The sequence below is a fragment of the Sorex fumeus genome, unplaced genomic scaffold, assembly GCF_029834395.1.
Source record: "Sorex fumeus unplaced genomic scaffold, SorFum_2.1 ptg000072l, whole genome shotgun sequence".
In the NCBI taxonomy this organism is placed as follows: Eukaryota; Metazoa; Chordata; class Mammalia; order Eulipotyphla; family Soricidae; genus Sorex; species Sorex fumeus.
Window position 1 is genome coordinate 56,238,547 of NW_026606129.1, and position 26,028 is coordinate 56,264,574.

The 26,028-nt window shown below is 39.7% G+C and overlaps 1 protein-coding gene across 5 annotated transcripts in view; it reads right to left on the reverse strand.

Annotated features, from left to right (window-relative positions):
- ERC2 (ELKS/RAB6-interacting/CAST family member 2) overlaps positions 1–26,028 on the reverse strand; it is a 1,123,201-nt gene that overhangs the window by 400,874 nt on the left and 696,299 nt on the right. For all 5 annotated transcript variants that reach the window (XR_008794491.1, XR_008794489.1, XR_008794490.1 and 2 more), the window contains one exon: positions 17,712–17,872. Coding sequence is in view for 1 of the 5 variants with exons in the window: in XM_056129131.1 (XP_055985106.1) it covers positions 17,712–17,872 (161 nt within the window). In the remaining 4 variants the exon portion in view is untranslated. The remainder of the gene's footprint in view (positions 1–17,711; positions 17,873–26,028) is intronic.

Consider the following 26,028-nt stretch of genomic DNA (forward strand, 5'->3'; position numbering starts at 1 on the left):
TTTATCCGACATTTCTGCTTGAATACCACACCAGAGAGATGTCTTCTTGATATACTTAGAATCTAACTATAGTACATAGAAGAAGGGGCTGGAGCAATAGCACAGTGGGTAGGGTGTTTGCCTTGCACGTGGTTGACCCGGGTTTGATTCCCAGCATCCCATATGGTCCCCTGAGCACCACCAGGAGTAATTCCTGAGAGCAGAGCAAGGAGTAACCCCTGTGCATTGCTGGGTGTGAGGCAAAAAAAGCAAAAAAGCAAAAAAGCAAAAAAAAAAAAAAGGCAGTAGAAAAATTTTAATTGACCAAATTTTTTAAACAGTTCTCCTTTGGGGCTGGAAAGAGAATAGAGAAGGTGGGGCACTTGCCTTGCATGCAGCTAATCCAGGTTTGATCTCGGGCAACCCAGATGGTCCCCTATATTCACCAGGAGTGATTCCTGAGCCAGGAGTAACCCCTGAATACCACTGGGTGTGGCCCCAAAATACTCGAGTGGCCCCAAAATAAAACCAAAAAATTCTTCTCCTCTAAATATAGGCATTCAATGAATTCATGCAAATTATAAGAAGATCTAACTTCAAAATGTTTTTTCATTGAAAGTTTTCTCTACAAGTAAATTGTACAGGGAACTTTTATATGGAGAAATTAAAGTGCCCATGGAGTGGAACAGTGATGGCCAAATGGATCTCATAGCTGCAATAACTCTTCTAACCCCACTCTAAGTATGGCTTCCTACTGATCTCTTGAAATCCCTTACATGTTTCCCTCTCGACCAACCAACATGATCCTTAGAACAAGTCCTGCTTACCTAAAAGACAGCAGCAGTTTCCTCGTAGTAAAGACATCTACTCTGTGCATGAAAGCCAGAGGCCATATGATGTGGGAGGTAGGTTATCAAAAAAAGTGACCAGATTACTATGGTCTTGAGAGATTCAACTCTGGCTTTGATATTTTGTGACCTTAGGTTAATTACTTAACCTCCCTGTTTTTACAAGTGTAAAGTGAAAGGGTGACAGTACTTAGCTCTGATATTAAAATTACATGTTGACATGACTATGACACACTTTTCAGGTATATGAAACAAGGTAGGAATACAGTAATGGTCCTTTGTAATGATCCTCTAGCCATTTATTTAGGCCCAGTCAATCTTATTTCCTCACTTATGGTCAAGAAGAAAAGCATTTCTATGTCACAGGGCCTTTGTACTGTACAGGTGGTCCCCTCCTCTTGAGATATGCTTCCACCCCTGATCTCATACACCAGTCTGACATCTACACAAATTAATTCCCACTGAACCATCATAACCTCCAGCCAAATCTTACATTGTCTTTCTCTTATTTAGGATTTTCTCATTACTCAACAGATCTTTCCCCTTTTTTTTTGTCCCACTATCCCAGCTGTAAACTTGCATTCCTCTGGACATCAGATTGTTCATCTAGTCTTTCAACAAATTACCCTGACATGCCAGATGACTTATATTATGAAAGGAGGAATGGTTTGATGACTGAGCAAAGGATTGAATCAGTAAGAAGTATTTGGCTTGGAACTTGGAATGCTGTTTAAAGGCAGGGGATGCTTAAAGCTGCCATGTCTTAAGCTTGATGGAACTTCATTTAGCCCTGAAGTTGACTAAAATGATGCTACCCATGTCCTGGAGACCATAGACTAGTACGCTACTCAGTGACCCTAGAAAATTCTCCTTCCTTCCATTTCTAGAATATTATCCTTGCTCAGTCAAATCAACTTCTTCTAGCCTCAGGAAAGCAAGAGAAATAGCTTTTTCCTGGTACATGGTAGAAACAGGACTGTTCTCACTCATCCAAAGACTATAAGGACTCCCATATCTCTCTGGGGCATGGTAGCAGTTGTCACTCATGTTGAAGGCTCCTTTGAAAGTCAGCTGTTCCTTAGAAAATCACAGCATGACAAGTTTTGTTCAATATTTTGGCCATAGCAGCAAGGGATCTGCTTCCTTTTCCCAAAATTACTTAATATGGAAAGTGTAAACATTTTATACAGTTCTTTCTCAAAATGGTCTAACCCATGAGTTTGTTGCAGATATAGTGGGAGCCAAGGATGCAGCCCTACTGAGAGGGAATAACAGTTATGGATATCAGTAGCTACAGTCAGAAATGTCCTCAGAGCCAGAAGACAACTGAGAGGCTATTCCTTTGCCTTTGCCCTTCTCTACTCCCACAATCCCATCTTCTGGCCCTGCACCCAATCTGGAGTGTGCCAGCAGGGGAATCCAAAAATGCTTCTGAAGGCAGGAGTATCTTCCCAGAAAATAGAGTGGGTAGGAGTGAGAAGAGAATAACTACTGGCCTACCCAATATATCCCTGCCTTAATTGATGGGAATCTTAGGCACTAATAGGAAAGTTTTTCAAGAAAACTTCCAAAGATAGAGCCAGGAAATAAAAGTATTCCTAAACTCAGAGATTAGTGAAGTGAACACACTAACGCCAAGTTCAAAACAGAATAGAATGCCAGCAGTTTAACTTTTATAATAACTGCATCTGGCACAAATTGCAGCATACTCTGCAAATCTCTTCAAGTAGAAGAAGCATCAATTGTTATGTAATAACAAATTCTCCATGTTGGTCACAGCCTCCAGCAGGTTAAAATAACCTGCCTCTGGCAGGTAAAAAGATCCCAGTCACATGAGGCTACCTCAAATATCAAGTCAAATAGGACATTTCAATTTTCACAATTTGCTGGTTCCCAAATTGCATGGCTGGAAAATAAAAAACTGGCTATCTCTTATAGGCTGCTGAGCTTCAAGCTAAGTGCTCACCTTGCTCCTGGGAAACTAAGTGCATGAACTTCAGTATCTCATTCTCCAGACAAGAATGTCAGAGTCAGAAAAACCAGCTCCTTTTTCATATATGCCTTCTCTCTCTCACCCCCTTTTTCTCTCCATCCCTTCAACCCTCTCTTCCTCCTCCTCTCTCACCCTCCCTCTCTCTCACTATCCGCCCTCCCCCCTCGCCCTCCCCCTGCCAACTTGGTGTTTGGATTATCTCCTGCCACCCTAATAATCAACATTGAAATCTAGCAAGTCAATCAGTGTTGAAAATAAGAAATCTAGAAGATACCTGAACTTCATAGCTCTTTAGCATACCATAAAGAAATAGGTTAGAAAAGTAAGGAAAAGGAAAATGTTAACAAAACAAGCTGAAGGATGGAACTAGAGAGTATCATAGTGAGTGAAATTACTGAAATTACTCAGAAGGAAAGAAAGGGACAGATATAGATTAACCTCTCATTTGTGGGATATGAAAATAAAAAGTAGCCCAAAGCAACAAAATCTGTGAATTGGTCTAAGAACTGAGCATTCTATAGTGGAGAGATGGTTGGGGAGAGGTCCGGGGTTGTTGTTGTTGGGGGGGGGGGGGTTCTGAGACAATTATAAAGGGAAGCAAACATTTTTATGGAGAATGTGGGGTTGAAACACTGTATATATGAGAGACTCTAGCATTACGAATCATGGTGACTAAAATAAAAATTTAATTAAGAAGAAAGAATAAAGGGCTGGAGCAATAGGGAGAATGCCTGCATGTTACCAAGCTGGGTTTGATCTCTGACCCCACCAAGAATATCCTTGAGTGCAGAACCAGGACTAAATCCTGAGCACTGCCAGGAGTTGCCCCCAAACCAAAATAAAATAAAATGAAAAAGAGGAACTTGAAGAAATCTTATCTGTTTTCACCTTGCAATTACCAGATCTGACCACCTCTTCCCATTTTTACCCATTCTTTTCTGACTTCATCTATCATTTATGATTGCTGATATTAATCACAATTAATAACCTCTGCTTTCTCCCTGACTTTTAGGGCAGTCTCTCATTAGTGCTTTGATAAGAGTGATTCTTTTAAAATGTACACAAGATCGTGACATTTCTTTCACCAAATGCTCTAAGATTCTATTGAGTAATATATGAAAAATAAAATCCTTTAAGTGCCTTCCATATTCTCAATCTCTTCTCATTCCCCACGCCCTCTCCCTTGCTCTGCTCCAGTCTCTTCAGACAGCTTTTTGTTGCTTGAACCCATCAGGCAAGCTCTTGCCTTAAGGTTTTGCAATGGCTGTTCCCACTGGCTGGGCCTCTCTTCCAGTATGTGCCTGATTATCTTTCCTCTTGTCTTCTTCAAATCTGTGCTTAAGTGATCATCCTGACAAACTATCTAAAAGTTGATCCTCCTTCTGCCATAACATCAATTGGTCATACCCTGAACTACTTTTTCTTTTTCCACATCACTTGTGCTGCTGCTTTATGTAGTACATAATTTACTTAGATGTTAGGTTTATTATTTTCCATCTCATTCTGCCAGGTTGCTACTGGTAATTTCATTTCATTTCATCTTCCTGTTATTTGTCGAATGCCTCGAGCAGGCCCCAGTAACGTCTCTTTCATCCTAACCCTGAGATTATATTCAAGGCTCTTTAGGAGAATGAGACCCATCATTGTTACTGGTATTTGGCATATTTGGTACGCCACGGGGAGTTTGCCAGACTCTGCCCTGTGGGCAGGCTACATTCGATAGCCTGCAAGTTTGTCCAAAGTAGGAATGAGATGATAAGAAGTCATAAAAGATGTCCGGATAAGATGTCGCGCAGCCGCAAATGCGGCCGCGCGGTTCTGGGAGCTGGATTTTATAGTCTCTGAGTCTTGGCCGTCGATGAGATTACATGGCGCCAGGGGGCCAGGTGGTGGGTGTGACCCCTGCCTACTGGAATTTGCAGTCTGCCCCCGCGCCTGGCTGTTCCTCGCCGGGACCCGTTGGAGGGGAGCGGGTTGAGCTTTCCTCCCCACCCCGACCAGGGCTCCGGCAGCCGAAGACCTCCAGGACCAGCCACCACCATGCTGAGACCACTCTCCGCACACCTGAAGGTACTGGCAGAGGGACAAATCCACACGGGTTCCGGGGCCGAGATCTCCCAGCCTACTCGGATTGGAGTCGAGCTACTGGTAAAAACAGAGAGATTCTTATCTGTTATTTCTGAAAGAGCCTAGTTACCTAGAACCACACTGTGAACATAGTAGGTGATTTTATAAATATTTATTGAATAAATGAATTAATTCACAGCATCCAAAATTAAAGAAATGAATAAATAAAATGAAAAAAGAGATGTATATAAGATATATGAGGTAGTAGATAAGGTTGAATGAAGGAGGAAGAGGCAGCTACTAATAATAAGCATGGTATACTTATCATCATCTATAAGTTCTTTTGATAAACTTGTATTAGATGCTTTTTCCTAGGGACTCAGGACATTCAGAGGTTTCCTGACCTCCATGCTGTACCTATCTAGAAATCTTCACCATTCTGGAGCTTTTTTTTATGTTCCCTTCCTTTTTAGGGGGGTTGGGTCACACACAGCGATGCTCAGGGATTACTCCTGGTTCTGCACTCAGAAATTACTCCTGGCGGTACTTGGGGAACCATATCAGGTGCCGGGGATCAAACCCGGGTTGACCGCATGCAAGGAAAAACACCCTACCCACTATACTATCGCTCCGGCCCATGCTTATGTTCCCTTTCAATGTGAGAGCAAATCTTGATATCTACTCTCCACTTGCCTCTTCAAGATTAAGGTTTCTCCAGTTCTATCAGGCTGTATTCTAGCAACAATACAAAGAACACACTATGTGAAGACAAAGTCTACCAGTTGGGATTTGCTCCAAGACCTGCTCTTCACAATTGAGGTAGGAAGATGGTAACACTCTTTCTCACTGATGCCTCTAGATCCTGAGCTGGCACTCCCGCTACCTTTGCAGTGCCTTTGGGTTTCTGCTATTCTTTTTGCTCTAACTGAGCAACTGATGAGGGTGATTCCCTAGAATATGACAAAGTATTCAGAGGAATGTAATGAGAAAAGAACAAGTGGAAGGAATAAACAAAGGAGAGAAAAAAGAAAAGGGGCTAGAGAGATGTCCAATTTCATTCCCTTGATTTATTAACAGTTAGTCAAAGGAAGGACCATACAGAGTCAGAGATTAGAGAATGATGGACTATCAGAGCTGGAGAGGACTGTGTGGTCTGATGAGAAGCAGGGACTTGTGGATAATGTCTTTTGTATCTGAGCCAGAAGTATTATCTCACAGGGAATAAAGTTCTTTGGGGACTTGGATCTGAGACCCGTATAATTTCACTGAGAAGTTACACAGTCTGTAGTTCTAAGAGAACAAATAGGACAAGAGATCAAAATCATCTGCACAAAATAAGAAGTTCCTAGACCACCCATCTCTGAATTTGAGCATGGAGTAAATCCCCCCCTAAATGGGGGAAAAGTATCAAGTCATAGGTTAGGGCAATAGCTCAAAGGACTAGAGTGCATGTTTTGCATGTAAGAGCCTTTGGCTTGATCCTTGATACCAAATGGCTCCCCAAACACCCCTGGGCATAACCCCCACCAAAGTAAGTCAGAATGGCTTTATTTTGACTTATCACTATGGTTATCATAGAGACAATAACCAAGATTTCATCTCTTCTCTAGTTTAATAAGTAGCCATCAAAAAGGGGGAGTATCAAATACAAGTCAACCCAAGGACTATCGACATTTGGGGCTATATAATTCGTATTTTACTTATGGAGGCTTCCTTCTGCATTGTGAGATGTGTAGCAGTACCCGAGCCTTTGAGGCCCCTTCAGTTGTAACAACCAAAATGTTTCTGAAATTTGCCAAATGTCAACTATGAGACAAAATTGTTACGAGGAAGAAAATCATGGGTCTAGAAAATCATAGCCTGTTAACATGGTCATCTGAGTCCAGAACCCAGTCCAGAACTGACAAGAGGTCAAGTAGGCTGGCTCACTCAGCTATCACTAGCAAACTCACACGAAGGGCACAAGTTCCAAAAGTCACTGCATCTGACCTTGATTTCTGCCCCCCTGATTTTGCTGTATGAGATGTGGCTGTCCTGTCCTTTGCCTCCTGGAGTTGAATCTGGCAGTACCCCCACTGTGTGAGATCAAGTACTTAACCAAATTCCTCCAACAGGATGTTGCTCTTGGATTGAAGAAGGGACCACAACTACCCCTTCTGATGTGCCCTGTATTTAGAAGTTAAGAGGGCTATGCATTTCTCTTTCTTTCTCTTTTTTAATAGTTGACCTTCCCTAGGCCCCACTGAACTGCTGTGAGGAGAAAGATAACATGAAGTATGGTGCTTATTATTTAAGCTTTATGATTCACAAGCATTTAGATTATTTAACTGCTGATTATGATTATTTAAGCTGAAAGATTATACTGCTCTAGCTCAGAAAATGTTTGTATTTCTATTAAAAACCACTAGGTCAAGGGTCCTCTTGACTGACATTTTTTACTATTAAAACTATACATACAGTGCATGTTTTTGGCCAGAAGACAGTGTGTCTCTTATTTTGTTTTAAGATAAGGACAGAGACTTCAAAGGCCCTCTCCAACTCTCTCTCATCCTGCCCCCACTCCCACCAGCACCTCAGCCTGCTGCCCTGCTCCATATCGCCACCCTCACTCTCACCCCCAAAGCAATTTGAGAAAAGAACCTATCTTCCCCACTACCTTCTATTACTTAATCAAAAGTGGCCCTAAGATTCCCAGACATAGAGCTTTTACGATATCCTGATTGTTTCTCCGGGAGACAGTGCAGTCAATGGTTAAGTTGACAGACTCTAGTGTGAACCATGCTTGTATTGGAGTGCCAGGTGGCTGATCTGCAGTTTTCACATCTATGCAGAACTGTAGCACTGTCCTCTCATTGTTCATCGATTTTCTGTGAGACTTCTTGTTACTGTGTTTGGCATATTGAATATGCCATGGGGAGCTTGCCAGGCTCTGCTGTGTGGGCGAGATACTCTCAGTAGCTTGCCAGGCTCTCCGAGAGGGGCAGAGGAATCGAATCCAGCTTGGCCGGGCCGGCTGTGCACAAGGCAAATGTCCTACCCGCTGTGCTATTGCTCCAGCCCATGCTATCGCTCCAGCATCTATGTAATGTGGGCAAAATTATCCCCACCTCACAGCAGCCAGCAGCAATGCACAGGTGAAAAACTTAGCCACTGTCTGATGTACTATAAGGACTTAATAAATGTCCACTAGTAGTCCTATCCTCCAACATCTCCATGCACAGAATACTTGCCTACATGACTCACATAGTCTAAGTCTCTAAAGGTATGTTTATCAGATAGGATATCCCTTAAGGCAAAGAGAGTGAAAGGTTCTTGATTTTACCTGACATGCAATTCAACCATTTCCTGTAATGATCTGTGGAATATACCTCAGTTTGGGTCTGTCTATTTCACATACAAGTAGTCTCATGAAAAATAAAGGTAATGTACAAAAATATACAGCAGTTCTTCTATGGATCTCTTATTTACCTGATATTGCACAGTCATTTTTGACTTCTGGTATAAATTTTTACATTCACATTGAGCTCCTCCAGCAGAGAAAGACTCTGGCAGCTCCTAAATGGTACCTATATTCCAGGTCATTTGATTAGTGAGATGAAGGAATCACCACTGAAAGGAATTGTGGAGATCAGTAGGTGTTATTCCTCCCCCACGCTGACCCTCAGAATTGTGGAGATCAGTAGGTGTTATTCCTCCCCCACCCTGACCCTCAATTCTCCAAACCTACTGTAATAGTTCCATCTGCTACCAAACTCTACAAAGTACTTGAGAAAGGACTTCACCTTTTTAATTCTCTACCTCTGCTATAGCACACTTCTCTGTATAATTGTAAATAGTAAACCAAGTCTACTTCTTTTCTTATGTATCATCAAAAAATAGTTGAGGGAAGCATCTGCCTCATGACATTCTCTCGAAATACAATTCTTCATCCATCCTGAGCATGTGCAGAATCTCGGGTATCCCTCAATCTGTTCATGCACCATGGAACTCTCCAATAGTTTACAAACCAGGGAACCCAGAATAGAACTCAGATGTAGACTAGATATATTTGGACACAAATACATGTCTGTTTTGTTAGATATAATAAGTTGTTTTTAAAATTTACTACATCTAACAGAGAGAAAACACGTGAAGGTACTTTCATACTTTAACATTTCCACAGATAGTTAATTGTCACCAGTCTCCATCTGTCCCTTCCTATCTGGGAACAATATTCTATGAATGTTAGCTGGTCATGGAACCAGCCAGTTAAAGGCTCAATTTACCATATTTTCATGCAAAGAAGTGTGACCTGGTGTGACCTTGTGGCTGAAACATTGGTGAAAGAGCCCCTTCTTACAACTGAACTCTTGTGCCTATGTAGAATGTAAAAGCACTAACTGGCCAGAGACAGAGTACAGCGGGTAAGATTACAGTGGATTTGATCCTCGGCAACACATATGGTCTCCTGTGCTCTGCCAGGAGTAATAAGCCCTGAGTACTGCTAGTGTGTCCCCAAGACAAAACAAAACAGAACAGAATATAAGCTCTAGAAATTGAGGGATTGTTTTTACCTTTCTGTTAACTTAGACCAGTGATTAAATCAGACCTTGTATAGAATTGATGCTCAAAAACTCTTTATTGCATGAGTTGTTAAATGATTCAGATGTCAATAGATAGTAAGGGCAGCAGAGTTCCGTCCTCCTTTCTGCTAACTGTAATATGAATGGGATGGCAGGAGCTAAAGCAAAAATCTTGAATTATATAGAGAGAGTATCAAGTATCAAGACATAAGTAGCACATGTCCCTGGTAAGTCCAGAGCTACTAGTATAAATATAAAAATTTACAATTCTTGCATTAAAAACTAACTAGACTTTTCCACTGTCCTAATGTTACTATCCTTTAAAAATAATTGTGTTTTATTTGTTCAATGTTATCTTTGTGTAGATTTTGCTCTCTTCTGCTAAAAGCTCAAAGCCATCCACTTCAGAGTTTTATAAAGGAAAACAGAAATCATACAGGATTAGGAACTGTGCATCAATGTTATATTGAGTAATTTTTTTTTTATTGGAATCATTGTGAGCTACAGTTACAAAACTTTCATGTTTGAGTTTCAGTCATACAGTGATTGAACACCCATCCTTCAATGACATTTACTCCTTCTCTCCTTCCTGGACTCAATCTCAACGGGTAACTTAGAGAGCTGTGACAGTCTTCATTGCTGTTTCAGCTGACTTTGCTACCTTTTAAAATGAAGCAGGAGACAAACTTACACAGTTAAACTAGAACATTCTAGGATGCATTTCATAGTATTTTTTCACATGCCAAAGTTTTTATAGGCAATTTCATTGTAGCAAAAGAACAGATTGTTGAAGCTTAAGGTCCATTGGAATTTGAAGAGATCATTGTATAAAGGCTGGGAAAATGGCTTGACAGTCAAAGGTGCATGCCTGGTATGTGCTGATATCTGAGTTTTTGTTACTTTTTTGGGTAGTGGGGATGGGCCAGAGGATAGTGCCACACTTTGATATCCTTAGGTGCTATCCCTGGCTCTGTTGTCAAAATGACCCCCAATAGCGCTTAGGGACTATATGGTATGCAGGCAATAGAATAAGGGTCTTATCCTATCCTGTTCTATCTCTCTGGCTCAAGTTATCTGAATTTGCAGTTCAAAACCACATGGCACCCTGAGTACCTTCTATGTGTGGTGCTGGAGGCCCTGGGTACTGCTAAGTATGTCCTTAATAGACCCCATCATTGCTTAGAAGATGCAATGCCCTCCCTTCCAAAATGAATCACTGAACATGGGTTTATCTAATAATTAATAACAACATTAAATTTGTTACTAACATATTAAAGACAACATTAGATGTGATCTTTTGAAGATTAAAATAATTATTAAGTGTATAATTCCATTCAACTTCCAAATCTCTAAGATGTCATAACCATTTTGTATCTGAGTTTATCAATTTTAAGTAACAGTTGATTTCAAAACTCTTTCCCCAGGATCCATTTATCTTGCTGAAATTACCAGGCACTCAGAATTCTTCCCTGAGGAAATGTGATTTGTCTTTTCTCATGTTGGCATGAAGTAAAAAATGAAACGATTTTATCACTTTCTTTACCCTGCTTCTTCTTTGAAGGGCACTTACCTAATGAGTGGGTCTCTCAAAAAGGATTCTAGATCAAAGAGGCCAACAGGATATGCTTTGGAATAGGCTGATGTCTTACTCACTGTAAACTTTCTAAAACAGCTCAGTATATACAAAGACTTTCAAGGCAATCTAGAGAATATGTCTAAAATGCAACAATACCAGTAAATGAAGACAAATCTCACAAGATAATCAGAGGATTATAACATGTAGAGGTCCCCTTAGAATCTTGACAAAACATAACTACATGAAATTACCACAAAAAGTTCTAAAATATACTCTTCAAATTATGTAACTATTGGGAAGTTCTCAAAACCTTTATTCATTCAGTATTTAATATTAAATAGAAAATATCAGTTAGCCTCCCTGTCTGCCTATTAAATTACTGTGCTAGTTGAAATAGTTTGAGCAAAAATGCACACAGATAGATTTTAAGTACTGTATCTCATGGCTTCCAATTCCTTTTAGCCACAGATATCAAATTCACCTGCCACAAATTAAATAATTGAGCTTTGGTTACTGGAATGTAAGCTTATTAACTGGCATTAATAAAACCAAACATATAGAATGATGTTCTTAATATTATTTTAATAAAATCCCTTTTAAATATGAGCAAATGTAACAAAGATGAACCATCATGAAATGTTTTAGCAAAAGATTTTAGATATGTTTTAAGTAAAAGAATAACGTTATACACAAGGGAAAGCGAATATTATGTTCTTTTATGAAAATATATGGCTGGGAACTTTTAATTCCTGCCAGTGTGGGATAATGACTGGCAGTTAGAATACCAACCAATAAAGATCAAACTGGGAAAGAGTGTTGAAGGAAGAATACTATAGGAAACATAGTCACAGGCTCTCTTTTGGCCTCAGGCTCTAAAAAGAACGTCAAACTATAATAGGAAAGTATAATATGTTTTCCATGTCCCTCTTTACACCAAATAATCACCAGGGTCCTTTTCTTTGGTTATGGATTTCTCCTTTTGGGGTCTTGGGGTGCATACCAGCCAGTGCTCAGGACTGACTCCTGGTTATGATTTCAGGAATAACTTCTCGGAGTGCTCAGGGGACCATATGTGATGCCAGGGATCAAACCTGTATCAGATGTGTGCAAGTCAAGCAGTCTATCCGCTATACAATATTACCAGCCCCTGTAAATAGCTTTCTAAGTGGAATTTCTACTTTATCTTGTTAAACAAGAAGTTATGTTAGTGACTGACTTATTTATTTACATTTTTACTTGTTTATTTGCTATTTCACTACCTTCAGTCATTTTACTGAAATACAACTTTATAGGATTCAGAATTTTTCTGTTTAAAGTAGACTAGTAATGCCACATAGTAGTTTTTTTATGAATATTTAAAATTTTTAGCTAACCCTTTTTTATTTCTCAGATATTTATTGAATTTGCTCGAGCGGGCCCAGTAACGTCTCCATTGGAGACTTTGTTGTTACTGTGTCTGGCATATCGAATACTCTCGGTAGCTTGCCGGGCTCTCCGAGAGGGGTGGAGGAATCAAACTCGGGTCGGCCATGTTGGCCGCTTGTAAGGCGAACGCCCTACCCGCTGTGCTATTGAGCCTGGCAAGCTACCGAGAGTATTCGATATGCCAGACACAGTAACAACAAAGTCTCCAATGGAGACGTTACTGGGCCCGCTCGAGCAAATCGACGATCAACGGGAGGGCCTTTACCTTTTTTACCTTATTGAATATCTGTCACATAGGAAGATTTAGATATTTAATATTAAAAGAAAACTCACAGTAAATAATATAGGCCAACTTATGTGAAATCTTTCAATGAAGGGAATCAAGCAATGTTGTCTCATTCTAAATTCAGTCTAAGTTTAAAATTAGAGTACAAAGATGAAATATCTTTTTTTATTTTCTTTCCTGCTTTTTGGGTCACACCCAGTGATGCCCAGGGGTTACTCCTAGCTCTACACTCAGGAATTACTCCTGGTGGTGCTCAGGGGACCATATGGGATGCTGGGAATCAAACCCAGGTCGGCCGCGTGCAAGGCAAATGCCCTACCTGCTGTGTTATAGCTCCAGCCCTAAGATGAACCATATTGAAATATTTGGGCCCAAGGGTGTGATTCCAAAACAAAAGCAGAACAAAGATTGCCTATTTTGTGGATGGACTTTAATGAAGTCTGTATAATTCTAGAACCTAATTCTAGAATCTAAATTCAGTAGCCTCTCCTGTCCCAAAGAAAATCAGCAAAATTGTAGACAGGTATACACCAAAATGACATAAAACAAAACTGGATAAAAACGAAGCTGTTGGTTGTAGACATGCTTACTTAAAAGTAGCAGGAGGAATTCTTATAATGATAGAACAGTGCTGTGTCTTTCTAGATTGTAAAGGTAAAAGGTAAAGGCCCTCCCGTTGATCGTCGATTTGCTCGAGCGGGCCCAGTAACGTCCCCATTGGAGACTTGGTCTAGATTGTAATTATAGATATGTATTTACATAACTTTATACATGTGATAAAACTGCATACAACTAAGTACACCACCCAGCCCACCAAACAGTGCATTAAAAACTGAGAACGTACTTAATTATATGAATACTAATCTCTTCTTATTATAGTCTGACACAATATTGCAAATTGTTACATGGAAGGAAAAGAGTGAAAACATACAAGAGGCATCTCGCTACTATTTCTTGTGTATTAATTTATAATTATTTTTTTAAAAAGTTAACAAAATAAACTGTAGGATAGTTATTAAAACTTTACATCAGCAAAACATTGGCACCAAGTGTCCAATAAAGGATAATAATAAATTAATTGATTTTTAAAAGCTTAATATTTTTAACCTGGAAAGATATTCATATTCAGATAATGAAAACAAACAGCTTTTAAAAATTGTTTTAAAAATATTTATAAAATAGATTCCAAAGTATAGGTAGTGTCTATGTCTTCAAGGCAGATTCATGAATAATTCTGGAGGGATTTTTTTTTTTGCAGGGGGCAGGGTATACCACGTAGTACCTAAGAATCAAGTAATACTATCTCCTTCTAAATCAGACATTCCTGATGATACTTAGAGGTGGGGGTCACTCCTGGTGACACTCAGTCAACCTGCCCAGTAGACCAGTTTCAGGGCCCAAGGGTGCAGTGTTGCTCAAAACCTGTAATGACACAGGCATCCAGGGTCATCCTGAGGTGCTCAGGACCTCTAGGACCATACCAGATGACCATGAAGTGCCAGGAGTCGAGTCTGAGTCAGGTGTATGTAAGACAGGACTCTGATCCCTATACTATCTCTTGGGTCTTTAATTTTGTTTTGTAATTTTACTTTTCTCTATGAATTTTATTCTCTCAGGAACATTACCCAGATAAATATATTAGAGGTTGACTATTAGTGCCAAAGCAACAGGACAGTGGGCAGGGCTCTTGCCTTGCACACAGCTAAACAGGGTTTGAACCCCAGTGCCACATATGGTCCCCTGGACACCACCTGTAGTGATCTCTTAGCACAGAGCCAGGAGTAAGCCCTAAGCACCATAGGGTGGGATTCCAAAACAAAAGCAAAACAGACTGCTTGTTTTGTGGATGGGGTCTAGTAAAGTCTGTATAATTCTAGAACCTAAAACAAAACAATAGGAAGATTACATAGAACGTCATTTCTCATCAAAATAAGGATTAAAATCCTACCTGTAAAAGTTGCGGAACAAGAATCACCACTTTAGGAGACCATCACTTGCAATGGGATGGTATTTACCAGGGTCTGGTGAATTCCTCATTAGTAATTACGTGGAAGGCAGTCTGGTTTATGCAGGCTTGGAAATTGGACCCAGCTGCTTTCCAATTCTAAAACTCTGTGCCATTTGATTTTGCAAAGAATTTAATAGATGCAACCTCTCATTTCAAAAGCCCCTTTTATGTTTCAAAGTACTTTCACATATGTAGGTCCATATTATTTTCAGTTAAGTACTTTCTTAAAAAAAAAAAAGGAATCTGTCCCTGTAACAATTGTTTAGAGTAGTAAGAACAAGGTATTATCACTTCCATGCCATTGGAGAGAAAACTGAAGTAGCAAGAGTGAAATTCTTTGGCAGTAGGAATGAGTTACAAAATCAAATCTCCATTCTCTCGACTCAACAGCACCACTATTCTTTCCTCTACTCTTGAGTCTCTTCCTTCTACTAGGGTTTATAAGTTGGGGATACTTTTTCCAAGGTTGCTTGTATGTTATTGTAAACAAAAATGCTTACTATGCAATCTTACTATTCCCACTTACTTATGTTGGCTTAGTTAATATTGATTAATTTATATCGATTAAGAATACCTTTAAAATAATGGCTGATCAAACCAGGACTTGAAAGGTCCAAGGGCTGATAAATCTAGTTGGGGTTCTCTATAAAAACATTTTCCCTAATATCTGTATCTACCTCTCTCCCTTTCCCCATAGTTCCTGGAATAAAAACGTGTAAGTAGGGTTTCTGGGCCAGTTAAATAGTGAATGGAGTCCATATTGGGCATAATGAAATGAAGCTTTGTTACTTTTACCAAAGGCATTAACAGGAGAATTTTCTATTTATTTTGCAGTAGCAGCAGATTAAGCATGACAGCAATCATGTGGCAATTCACCAAAAGAGGTCTTAGTTAGGTGCTATCTAAAAATCATGAAATGAAGTGGGAAAACATAGACACAGAAAAGGTTTTTATGTTTTAAGGAAGTAAAACCAAAATTAGATAAATGATTCTTTCCACAAAATACACTAAACAAATGACATACTTTCATTGGCTGATAGTGTCATTATTTACACACTTATCACTTTCTGAGTTCCAAATTCTCCTGAGTGCTTCTCCTCACAACTATGCTATGAAAGTCACCATAGGAGGAAGCCAGGGGGGTCCGCAATGTCATACCCTTCAGACACCTTGCCACTATGTGGAATCAAGAAGATTCCAAGCCAGATGGCTGACTCCCAAACCAGTACACTTCACCATTATTTGTTCTCTCAAAATGGAGGTCTGTGTTCTTTTTTGTGAATAGGAAGAAATGAAAGTTTCCTAATAATGGCATAATAAATCACTGCCAGAGATGGAGAGTTAACTTGGACATAACTGTAGACAATGAGATAAACGGTACTGGCCTGACATATAAGAATCAAAGTGGAGGCTGTAGAACAACTGATTGGAACAAAGATGATTGGACTCTATGTAGCAAGATTAAGACATTCTCGATTAAGGTGATAATGTCACAGGCTTGAAACAGTTTTCAATACAGTTCAAATTCAGTCCTCAGCATTGAATCTATTCATTCATTCGGCAATTACTGTATACAAACCATATGCTAGACACTCCAACTTAGAATGATTATTGCAGTGACTGAAACAGAGAGAAGTAATCAGCCTACTGGAGTTTGTATAAATTACAAGAGAAAATGATGTAATATAAAGGGAACCTGCCATAAAATATTTGGGTTTCAATCCTGACAAGATACTCATAAGCAAACACTTGAGTTCCACAGAGTTAATTTCTTGATGAGTTCAGTGCCCTAAACTTAAACTGTGTACAATAATATTAACTTTTATTATATCAACTTTAATTACAAAAATTGAGTTTATAAAAGTGAAAAAATACTTTTTCTTTGGTCTTGAAGAAAATGAGGTAGTTGTAAGGAATAAAATTTGGCCTCACTATTAAATCCTTTAAAATATCTCATTCCATATTTTGCATAATCTAAACTTTCTAGCTTTAATGTTAACCATGTGTAAAATTTTCAGGGTCAGTACAAGGTTATTCCTCTATACCAAGCCACCCATTTGAAATTCTACATTACATACTTAACATGCAATATTATGTATGAATCCCTTATTATGGAAAAAAGTTGGATTTAAATTATATATTAGTTATAAGTTCTCTTAAATATTTATAGAGAAATTCTGCTTCTTATCTACCTCTTTAGAAACAGATCTATAACAGCCAATTATTTCTAAAGAATTTGAGTAATTTTCTTCTCTGTGCTCTTTCTTGATGACATTCATTCTCAGAACAAATTAAGTTAAATGAGTGTGTCATAGGCTCCAAGGAATGACAACCTCCCAGCAACACAGCAGCACTGTGGTGATCAAACGAAAAATAAAGTAGGATCTAGCCTTACCTACCCTAACCCTGTTGTGTGAGTAAAATGGGAAATCTCCAAGCCTATATTTACCAACCCAGCAATTCAGAATCCTGCTTCCTAAACAAAGAGGTGTCAAACTTGAGATTCCATAAAAGCCAACACAAGCCAGGTATTGTACATAAATGAAAAGAACATAATTAGCAAAGTTATAGTCATAATTAAAAAATACCTCCTCAGGAAATTTTCCATTTAACTCAGCTATGCATCAGTAACTATTGTGGTTAACAATCCCTTGTCTCAGTTAGCTCAAACTTATGCCACAGATCTAAGAATTCCAGCACCATCCCCTGAACAAGATTCACAGAATCTAATGCAGATATATGTTTTCTAATAACAGACATAAAGCAAAGAACATATTTGGACAAGAAAGCTATCACTAATGTATATATTTACATCTATATCTATATGAAATATAGTCCCCAAAATAATCAGTCAGATGTCAGCTAAATTATCCTTTCTTCAAACTTGTTCTCTTGTATAGTCTTTTCTTTTCCTATCTCTAAAGACAAGTTAAAAAAAAGACCAGAAAAGCAAAATTGGGTACTCACTTCATCTCCAGGATCTCTTCCAGCTGTTTCCTTCTTTCTATCCGGAGGTTGGCCAAATGTGCTTCTTTTTCAGCCAGAGACTGTTGTGTGGAGGCGAGGCGTGCTTTAGTGGCGTCCAGTTCCTGTCTGGTCTTCTCCAGTACATTCATCAGCTCCTCTATCTGAAAGGCACATGAAATGAGAAGTGTTATTTCTCTTCTTTCGGGCTCAGGATGCTCCATGCTAGCTTGTGTTTGAACCATAGACCCAAAAAGATCACAGCTGTCCTTTACCTGAGCATTGCATCTTGGAGTTTATTGTTTCTTTGTCACTGGTTAAAAATAAATGTTGCAAGTTCAAAAAATGTCTACATTTATCAAGGTCCCCGATTGATTAAATTTGAGAATAAGCTTCTTCATTTACTTATTAGAATCAGAGGGTGAGTAACATGACCAATTTCAACCTTTACTTGATAAAAATTTCAGATACAGTTGGCAGAAGAGCACAATGCAGTTTTGTGTGTAGGACTTAGAGTACTATGTCAGGAAGTGAATCTACGTGCTTCAGATTCATTCATGTTGGAACTTATCAAAGCCTAGTTTTGCAAATGTAGTTTGTTGTCAAAAGAGCCTCCAGAGGCCCCTTGCACCTCACCTCCCTTTCTTGCATTTAGGAAGCGAGATTTGTCCAAAAATAAACAGAATTCCACCCTCAAAAGGTTCAAATTTGGTTTGGTCCTGAAGTTTGAGAGGGTTCTAAACTTGAAATAAATGACATGTAACTTTTATAGGGTGCTAATACACCATAGAACTAAGCCAGACTATCAAATATCCAGGGTTTTCAGCCAGGTCCCCAAAAACTGGACCGGGGGGCCCAATGCATGGCCTTATCCTCCCCAAACCACTGGGGACTTTTAAAAGCCAACATACTACAAAGAACGCTGGTGTTTATGGTTCTGTTCCAGAGTTTTCTGTGGGGCAAGCTGGTGAAATGCCATCCCTCACACAGATGTAAGCTGCATCCACCCTGCTGATTTAAAACCATGGTTTCAGGAAGTTTCTAGATTCCATAGTTGATGTTTGGCTTTCAAAGCTGCCCTTCCAGCTAAACTTGGCAGAATAGGATCATCCATCACTAAAGTCAACAGAATACCCTTCAAAATGTGTCAATGACATGTTAAGTTCCAATTCATAAAGGTTTCTATATTATTTTTAGAGTTTTACATGGAATTTATTCAGAATAAGCATCTATAGTTCATATCCAAGTTAAATTTCAGACATTAAAAAGACAGAAAATCTTCCACTTTTATCCTGATAAAAGAAGGAAACTTGATAATTATGCAATATATCAAGTCCAAAAGCAAAAAAAAAGTATAACCTATGAAAGTCACATAACCATGCCAATTTGATTATAGAATAGTCATAATTTTTAACTTTACAAATATATACAACCTAAAAGGCAATTGTAAGCTCATTAAGTTTCTCACATAATTCCTAGATTATCATAAGATCAGAAGTACTTTACAAAGCAAAATTTGGTAAGGATGAAGTAGAGGGTCACCCTATTTTCATACTTATGATATAACCAAAAGCAGTGTAAAAATCTAAATTATAGTCTTTCCAAGTGGCAACTCAGACACAGTAGGCTGGGCCCTTCCATGCATTTATAACCTGCGTCTAAATCTTAACCCTATTTGCTTTAATAATTGTTCCTGTCCCAAATATGATGTCAGAGAAGAAAGAGATTATGCAAAATCCTCCTTGCTGAATCTTTCACACTTGTTAAAACTGACCTGCCAGAAGTCTGTAGTTCAACTTAATTTCCAATGGTTTTAATTTTTGGTTGGGGTGGGGGAGAGTAAGGAAGTGGACACCCAGCAGTACTCAGGGCTTACTTCTGGCTCTGTACTCAGGGATCACTCCTGGTGGTGTTTGAGGGACCATATGTAGTACTGGGGATCCAAGCACCACATATGTCTGCTTTACTATTGCTCTGACCCTAAGATTCCAAGTTCTTAGTTCACCTGTCAATTGACTTCTTGGTGCAGGCACTAATTAGTTTTTTATTAACCTACACCAGACACACTTCAGAACTATAACTTTCAGGCTACTCTAGTAATTTCAGCAATAAAGTTATGAAGAAATGTAAGCACCTAAGGGATGTAACTCAAATTTTAATAGCCAGATATAGCCATTGGCTTTCAATATCAAAATCTCCCAATACAGCCCTTAATGTGAGAGAATACTGTTACTTTTAAGAGAACCTCAAATTAACTTCCAAGAGCAGTATCTTACTATTAATTCACCTGACCCTGGCTAGTGAGTATTGCACCTGGGACAAGTGGTCTCAGATTCTCCACTCAATTCAGGGTGACCAAAAGCCAACTCATGATCTTTACATAAACAAAATCTCCACTGCCCAGTTGTACCCTCCCAATATGTGACTTCCTAACTTGTCTACCAGTTTGCTCCAATGGCTGACCTTTTCTCAGTTACTCAAGTTTATAACCTCAGAGTCACACTTGTCTTTGTCCTCATCTTCCCCTTCTTTTTTGATACTGTTGTCTATTTTCTAATTTTTTATTTTTAGGTACCACAATGTACAATATTGATAAAGACGGGGTTTCACGCATAAAACATTCCAACACCACACCCTCTACCAAAGTGTCAGTCAGTTTCCTGTTTTATTTTCCATTAGTCGACACACCCTGTTTTGGGAACATTTCTTAGAAGCATTATTCCTTTTTATCCTTACTTTCAATGTCCCTATTTTGGGACGCTTCCTTTACTAACTTTATGATAGGGCTAAAAATAATTGTGTGTGTGTGTGCGTGCGTGAATGCATGCGTGTGCGCGCCCCCTTAGCCAAACTAAAGTAAGAACAGGGCTTTCCTGGGTCAGCTTCTCTCATAAAAAATTATAGTTCTCAGACAATTACAGACCTCAATTTTAGAAAATGCAATTATCAATTCAGTAGCAAATGTGGCCCCTAAACTGGTGCAGATGAAGGCTGAAATGTTGGATAAAATTAAATGTGAAAAAAAAAATGAGAGAAGAAAGAGGAAGAATGAGTCTTACAATTGGGGAGAGAGTAAGGCTTTATTTTACTATAGGGCAAAAATAAGAGTGGAGAAGAAAGTGATGATACTAAGGTTGGGGAGTAGATATTGGTTAGAGCTAGTTCTGGGACCCTTTCAGTGTTTTCCAAAGACAGATTAAAGACTAGAATTCCTTTGATATTCTTCAATTATATGATTGTGTGTCTTAGAATGTGTCTTTGAACGTGAGTTGGAATTCAAAGATGTCCCATAGGTCTTATTGTCTCAGTTTGTTCTTCTCTGGTGCCAGAAAAATAGACTAAAGCCATCAGTATTTTCTTAAATATCACTGGCCTGGATCCAAGGTCTTAGGGACCTTCCAAATACCCACAGTAGAGGTTCTCAAATCGTGTTCTCTAAAGTACCAAGGCTTTCACAAAGATATTTGAGTGGTGAGAAAAAGGTCAGTGTAGTCAGTGGATGAGTGTGAATCAGCAGAGATCAGTGTCTTCCATCCATACTCAAAAGAAACTGCTCTGCCTTGATTGGTTTTATGTGTATAGCACTCTGCTTAGAATTTAATTAAAAAATTTAAAGACAATTAAACATTTAAAAATACTCAGAATGAAAGGCAAGAGAAAATAGAGCGGTTGAGTTCTCAGCAGCATATGGTCCCTCAAGCATCACTGAGTACAGCCATTGAGGTCCATAAGCATCATTGGGAGTGTCCTTAGAGGCTCCCAGCACTGCTGGGGGAGGAGAGGAGGGAATAATACCTTCAGCACCACAGGTCCCGAGCAACATTGTACCCTTGGACCCTTACACTTACTATCATACTGACTGATCAAGAATTTCCTATGGAGCCCTGGGGGCTTCCTGAACATTGCTTAGAACCTACCAGACCCAATACCGAACTAACTAAATAAATGTATAAAGATAGGCTGTTATTACACTAATAATCACTGCCTCATCACTTGTTAGAGACTCTTGGGAAAGTACCTGAGCTTTCTCAAGTATAAATGTAGTTCTCAAAAAGAGTTACAGCAATTTAATAAATTACTCATTTATAGCATAGGGCATAGCATCTATTAAAGCTTTCCATATGCTCTGCCCCAAAGAGGCAGTGCAGCAGTCTGTGTAACTCCTGTAATTCAGGAGTCTGCCTAACATTATCTGCTGTTCAAAATGAGTTACAAGAGCTTTCTGAGCTTAGTTACCTCACTTGTGAAGTGGGGGTAATGACAGATCTTATTTCAAAGGGATTTTAAGAAGACTTAGTGGGTTAACATGTGTGATGTGTGATGCCTTAAGAGCAAGGCCTAGAAGTGTCAGTGTTATTAATACAATGTCTGCTAAAAAGTAGCACCGTAGCACTGTACTGTACTGTACTGTACTGTACTCCTGTTGTTCATCGCTTTGCTCGAATGGGCACCAGTAGCGTCTCCATTGTGAGATTTGTTGTTACTGTTTTTGGCATATTGAATACGCCACGGGGAGCTAGCCAGGCTCTGCTGTGCAGGCTAATTAAGTATTCAATTTATTTGATGTTTGAATATTACTGAATTCAAGATTTTTGGGTTTTCTATCACTTACCCTTAAGCACATGATACACACATACAATTACACTCTAGGGACTTCCTAATGCAGATCTACAACAGGTCATGCAGAGCTATGTCACAAGACTCTGGCCTCCTTCACAAGGGTACAGGGATTAAAAGTTGCCACTCTAAAAGTGGAGAGCCCTGGATAAATCATGGGATCCCCGTGATTGTGGGACAATTATAATTCAATGCTTCTGAAACTTTGATTTCTCTGGAAAACGTAAAATCCTAAAGACCTGGTCATATCCCTACATATTAAATCAAAATTTCTGAGAGTAGGAGTCAGGCATTAGCATTTTAATAAAGATATGAATGAAGTTCTCAGTAATTCGAAAGAGCAATAAGTCCTGGGAACCTGGAAATTATCAACCTCTAAATCCGTAAGTTCTTCCTGTAAATTGGGGCAGATATGGAAGCTACTTCACATGAGCATACAGGGAGATGACGCGTCTGGAATACCATCCCTCTCTGGATAGAACCCTTGAAATGTCCAGTTCATGGCACACTGGAGTTGTGGCTAATGAAGGTTCCCGGCCATGTTACCTCCACCCAATCCAAACACTTTAATTTTTACTAATGCCTTAGTAAAGGTAAAGGTAAAGGCCCTCCCGTTGATCATCAATTTGCTCGAGCGGGCCCAGTAACGTCTCCATTGGAGACTTTGTTGTTACTGTGTCTGGCATGTCGAATACGTCACGGGGAGCTTGCCAGGCTCTGCCGTGCGGGCGAGATACTCTCGGTAGCTTGCCGGGCTCTCCTAGAGGGGCGGAGGAATCGAACTCAGGTCGGCCATGTTAGCACAGCGGTAGGGCATTTGCCTTGCACGCAGCCAACATGGCCGACCCAAGTTCGATTCCTCCGCCCCTCTTGGAGAGCCCGGCAAGCTACCGAGAGTATCTCACCCGCCCGGCAGAGCCTGGCAAGCTCCCCGTGACGTATTCGACATGCCAGACACAGTAACAACAAAGTCTCCAATGGAGACGTTACTGGGCCCGCTGGAGCAAATCGATGATCAACAGGAGGGCCTTTACTTTACTTACTTTACTTAATGCCTTAGTATACAACCAATTTTCTGCGACCGAATAAATACCACTTCACACTTCTGCAGAGATATTTCAAATGCATGTTTAGTTGTTACAATTGGATAGTAATCTACTTGAGGTCAGGAATGATATCTCCATCCTTTTATAGGTCCTCTCAGTTCTTCGCTAAACACCAAAGTCTTATTAATAGTTACTTACGGAATGGAAGGGTGGGAATGCAAAGATATGATTCTCTGGAGAGCTTTTTAAAATCCTAATGCCCTGGTCTTTTTTCCTTTTTGAATTGAATAACTGTGTGAGATACAGAGTTACAAATCTTTCACGATCAGGTTTCAGTCATAAGATGTTCCAACCCTTGCCTCCACCAGTGTACCTTTCCCATCACCAACGTCCCCAGTATCCCTCCCATCCCGCCCCCCCCCCCACCATCCACTGCCAGCAGCCTCTAAGGCAGGCACTTTTCTCTCTCTCTGTCTCTTTCTCTCTCTCCCTCCCCTTTTAGGCATTGTGGTTTACAGTACAGAGATGATGAAAGGCCATCATGTTTGGTCCTTTACCCATGATCAGCACATCTCCCATCCATAGTGATCACTTCTAACTATCACTGTCATAGTGGATCCATCTTAACCCAACTGCCCTCTCCCCCAGTACTTGCGGAAAGCTTCCTTCCATTAACCCATTCATCCTGGCCTTGTTTCTACTGACCTTGGATATTAGTCTCGTACTATGTTTTGTTTCTTCTATATCTCACATTGAGTACAGTTATTCTATGTCTGTCTCTTTTCTTCTGATTCATTTCACTCAGAGTGACACTCTCCAGTCCATCTATTCATAAGCAAATTTCATGACTTCGAGAGGGATGGAGGAATCGAACCCAGGTCAGCCACGTGCAAGGGTAGGGCGTTTGCCTTGCATGCGGTCGATCCGGGTTCGAATCCTCTGCCCCTCTCAGAGAGCCCAGCAAGCTACCGAGAGTATTCCGCCCACATGGCAAAGCCTGGCAAGCTACTCGTGACGTATTCGATAAGCCAGAAACAGTAACAACAAGTCTCACAATGGAGACATTACTGGTGCCCGCTCTAGAAAATCAATGAACAACGGGAGGATAGTGACAGTGACAGTGACATTTTTTTAAAAAATAACAGTTGCATAGTATTACATTAGGCAGATGTACCATAACTGGTCATCTGTCTTTGGGCACTCAGATTGTTTCCAGATTCTGACTATTATAAACAGTGCTGCAAAGAATATACAAGTGCAGATGTCATTTCTGATGTGTGTTTTTGCACCTATGAGGTATATTCCTAAAAGTGGTACTGCTGAGACATATGGGAGCTCAATTTCTAGAGTTTTTTAGAAATGCCCATATTTTTTTCAAGAAAGGATGAACCAGTTGGCATTCCCACAAACAGATTTTGCTCTTGTTCTTTTTGAGGTCCCAGCAGATATTGTTCTTGTTCTTTTTTTTGATGTGTGCCAGTCTCTGTGTATAGGTGATAGATCATTGTTGTTTTCATTTGAATATCCCTGATGATTAGTATTTTTTCATGTGCCTTTTGGCCATTTTCATTTCTTCTTTGAGGAAGTTTCTGTTCATTTCTTCTCCCCATTTTTGATGGGGTTGGGATTTTTTTCTTCTTGTAAAGTTCTACCCATATCTTACATAACTTTTGATATATATACCCCTTATCAGATGAGTCACGTTTCACTCAAGAGAGAGAAGAAATCTGGAGTTCCAACCTCCGTTGACAATCGAGAATCAGAGACGCTGTCTCGTTTGCCAAGTCACCAAAAATCAGATGGGCCAGACACGTAATGCGATTTAGAGACGACCGTTGGGCTAGAGCTGTTACTGACTGGATTCCACGGGACATCAAAAGAGCACGTGGCCGCCCACCTACGAGATTTTCAGATTTATTTGTAAAAACCCTGAACAAACAGTTTGAGGCTCTTCGTGTTCCTGGAGTGAGCAGGTGCCACTGGGCTACACTAGCGCACAACAGGATCAGATGGAGACATTACTGGCACCCGCTCGAGCAAATCGATGATCAATGGGATGACAAGTGATACAAGTGATACAAGTGATCAGATGAGTATTGGGTAAATAATTTTTCCCATTCCATGGGTTGTCTTTGTATCTTGGTCACTGATTCTTTGGGGTTGCAGAAGCTTCTTAGTTTAAGTAGTCCTATTTGTTTATCTTTACTTCTACTTGCTTGGTTAGTGGAGATGTCTTTGGAAATGTTTTAAGGTTCAATGTCATAGAGGGCTTATGTTTTCCTTCATGTATCTTATGGATTCAGGTATGATATTGAGGTCTTTAATCCATTTCTATCTGACTTCTGTGGATGGCATTAGAAAAAGGTCTGAGTTAATTTTGTTTGCATGTAGCTGCTCTCTCTCTCTCATATATATATCATACATATATATGTATGCCAAATCCAGTAATAAATGGATCTCATTCCCCTAATGGAGACGTTACTGGCACCCGCTCGAATAAATCGATGAATAACGGGGATTAAGTGATTAAGTGATGATATATATATCATATAAACCCCAATAAAGTATTTTTCTGAGCTTTAGTCTGGTTGATCTACCAAGAGGTGACAAAGTGGTTTTGGTTTCTCCAGCTATTATTGCATTGCCATGAATGTCTT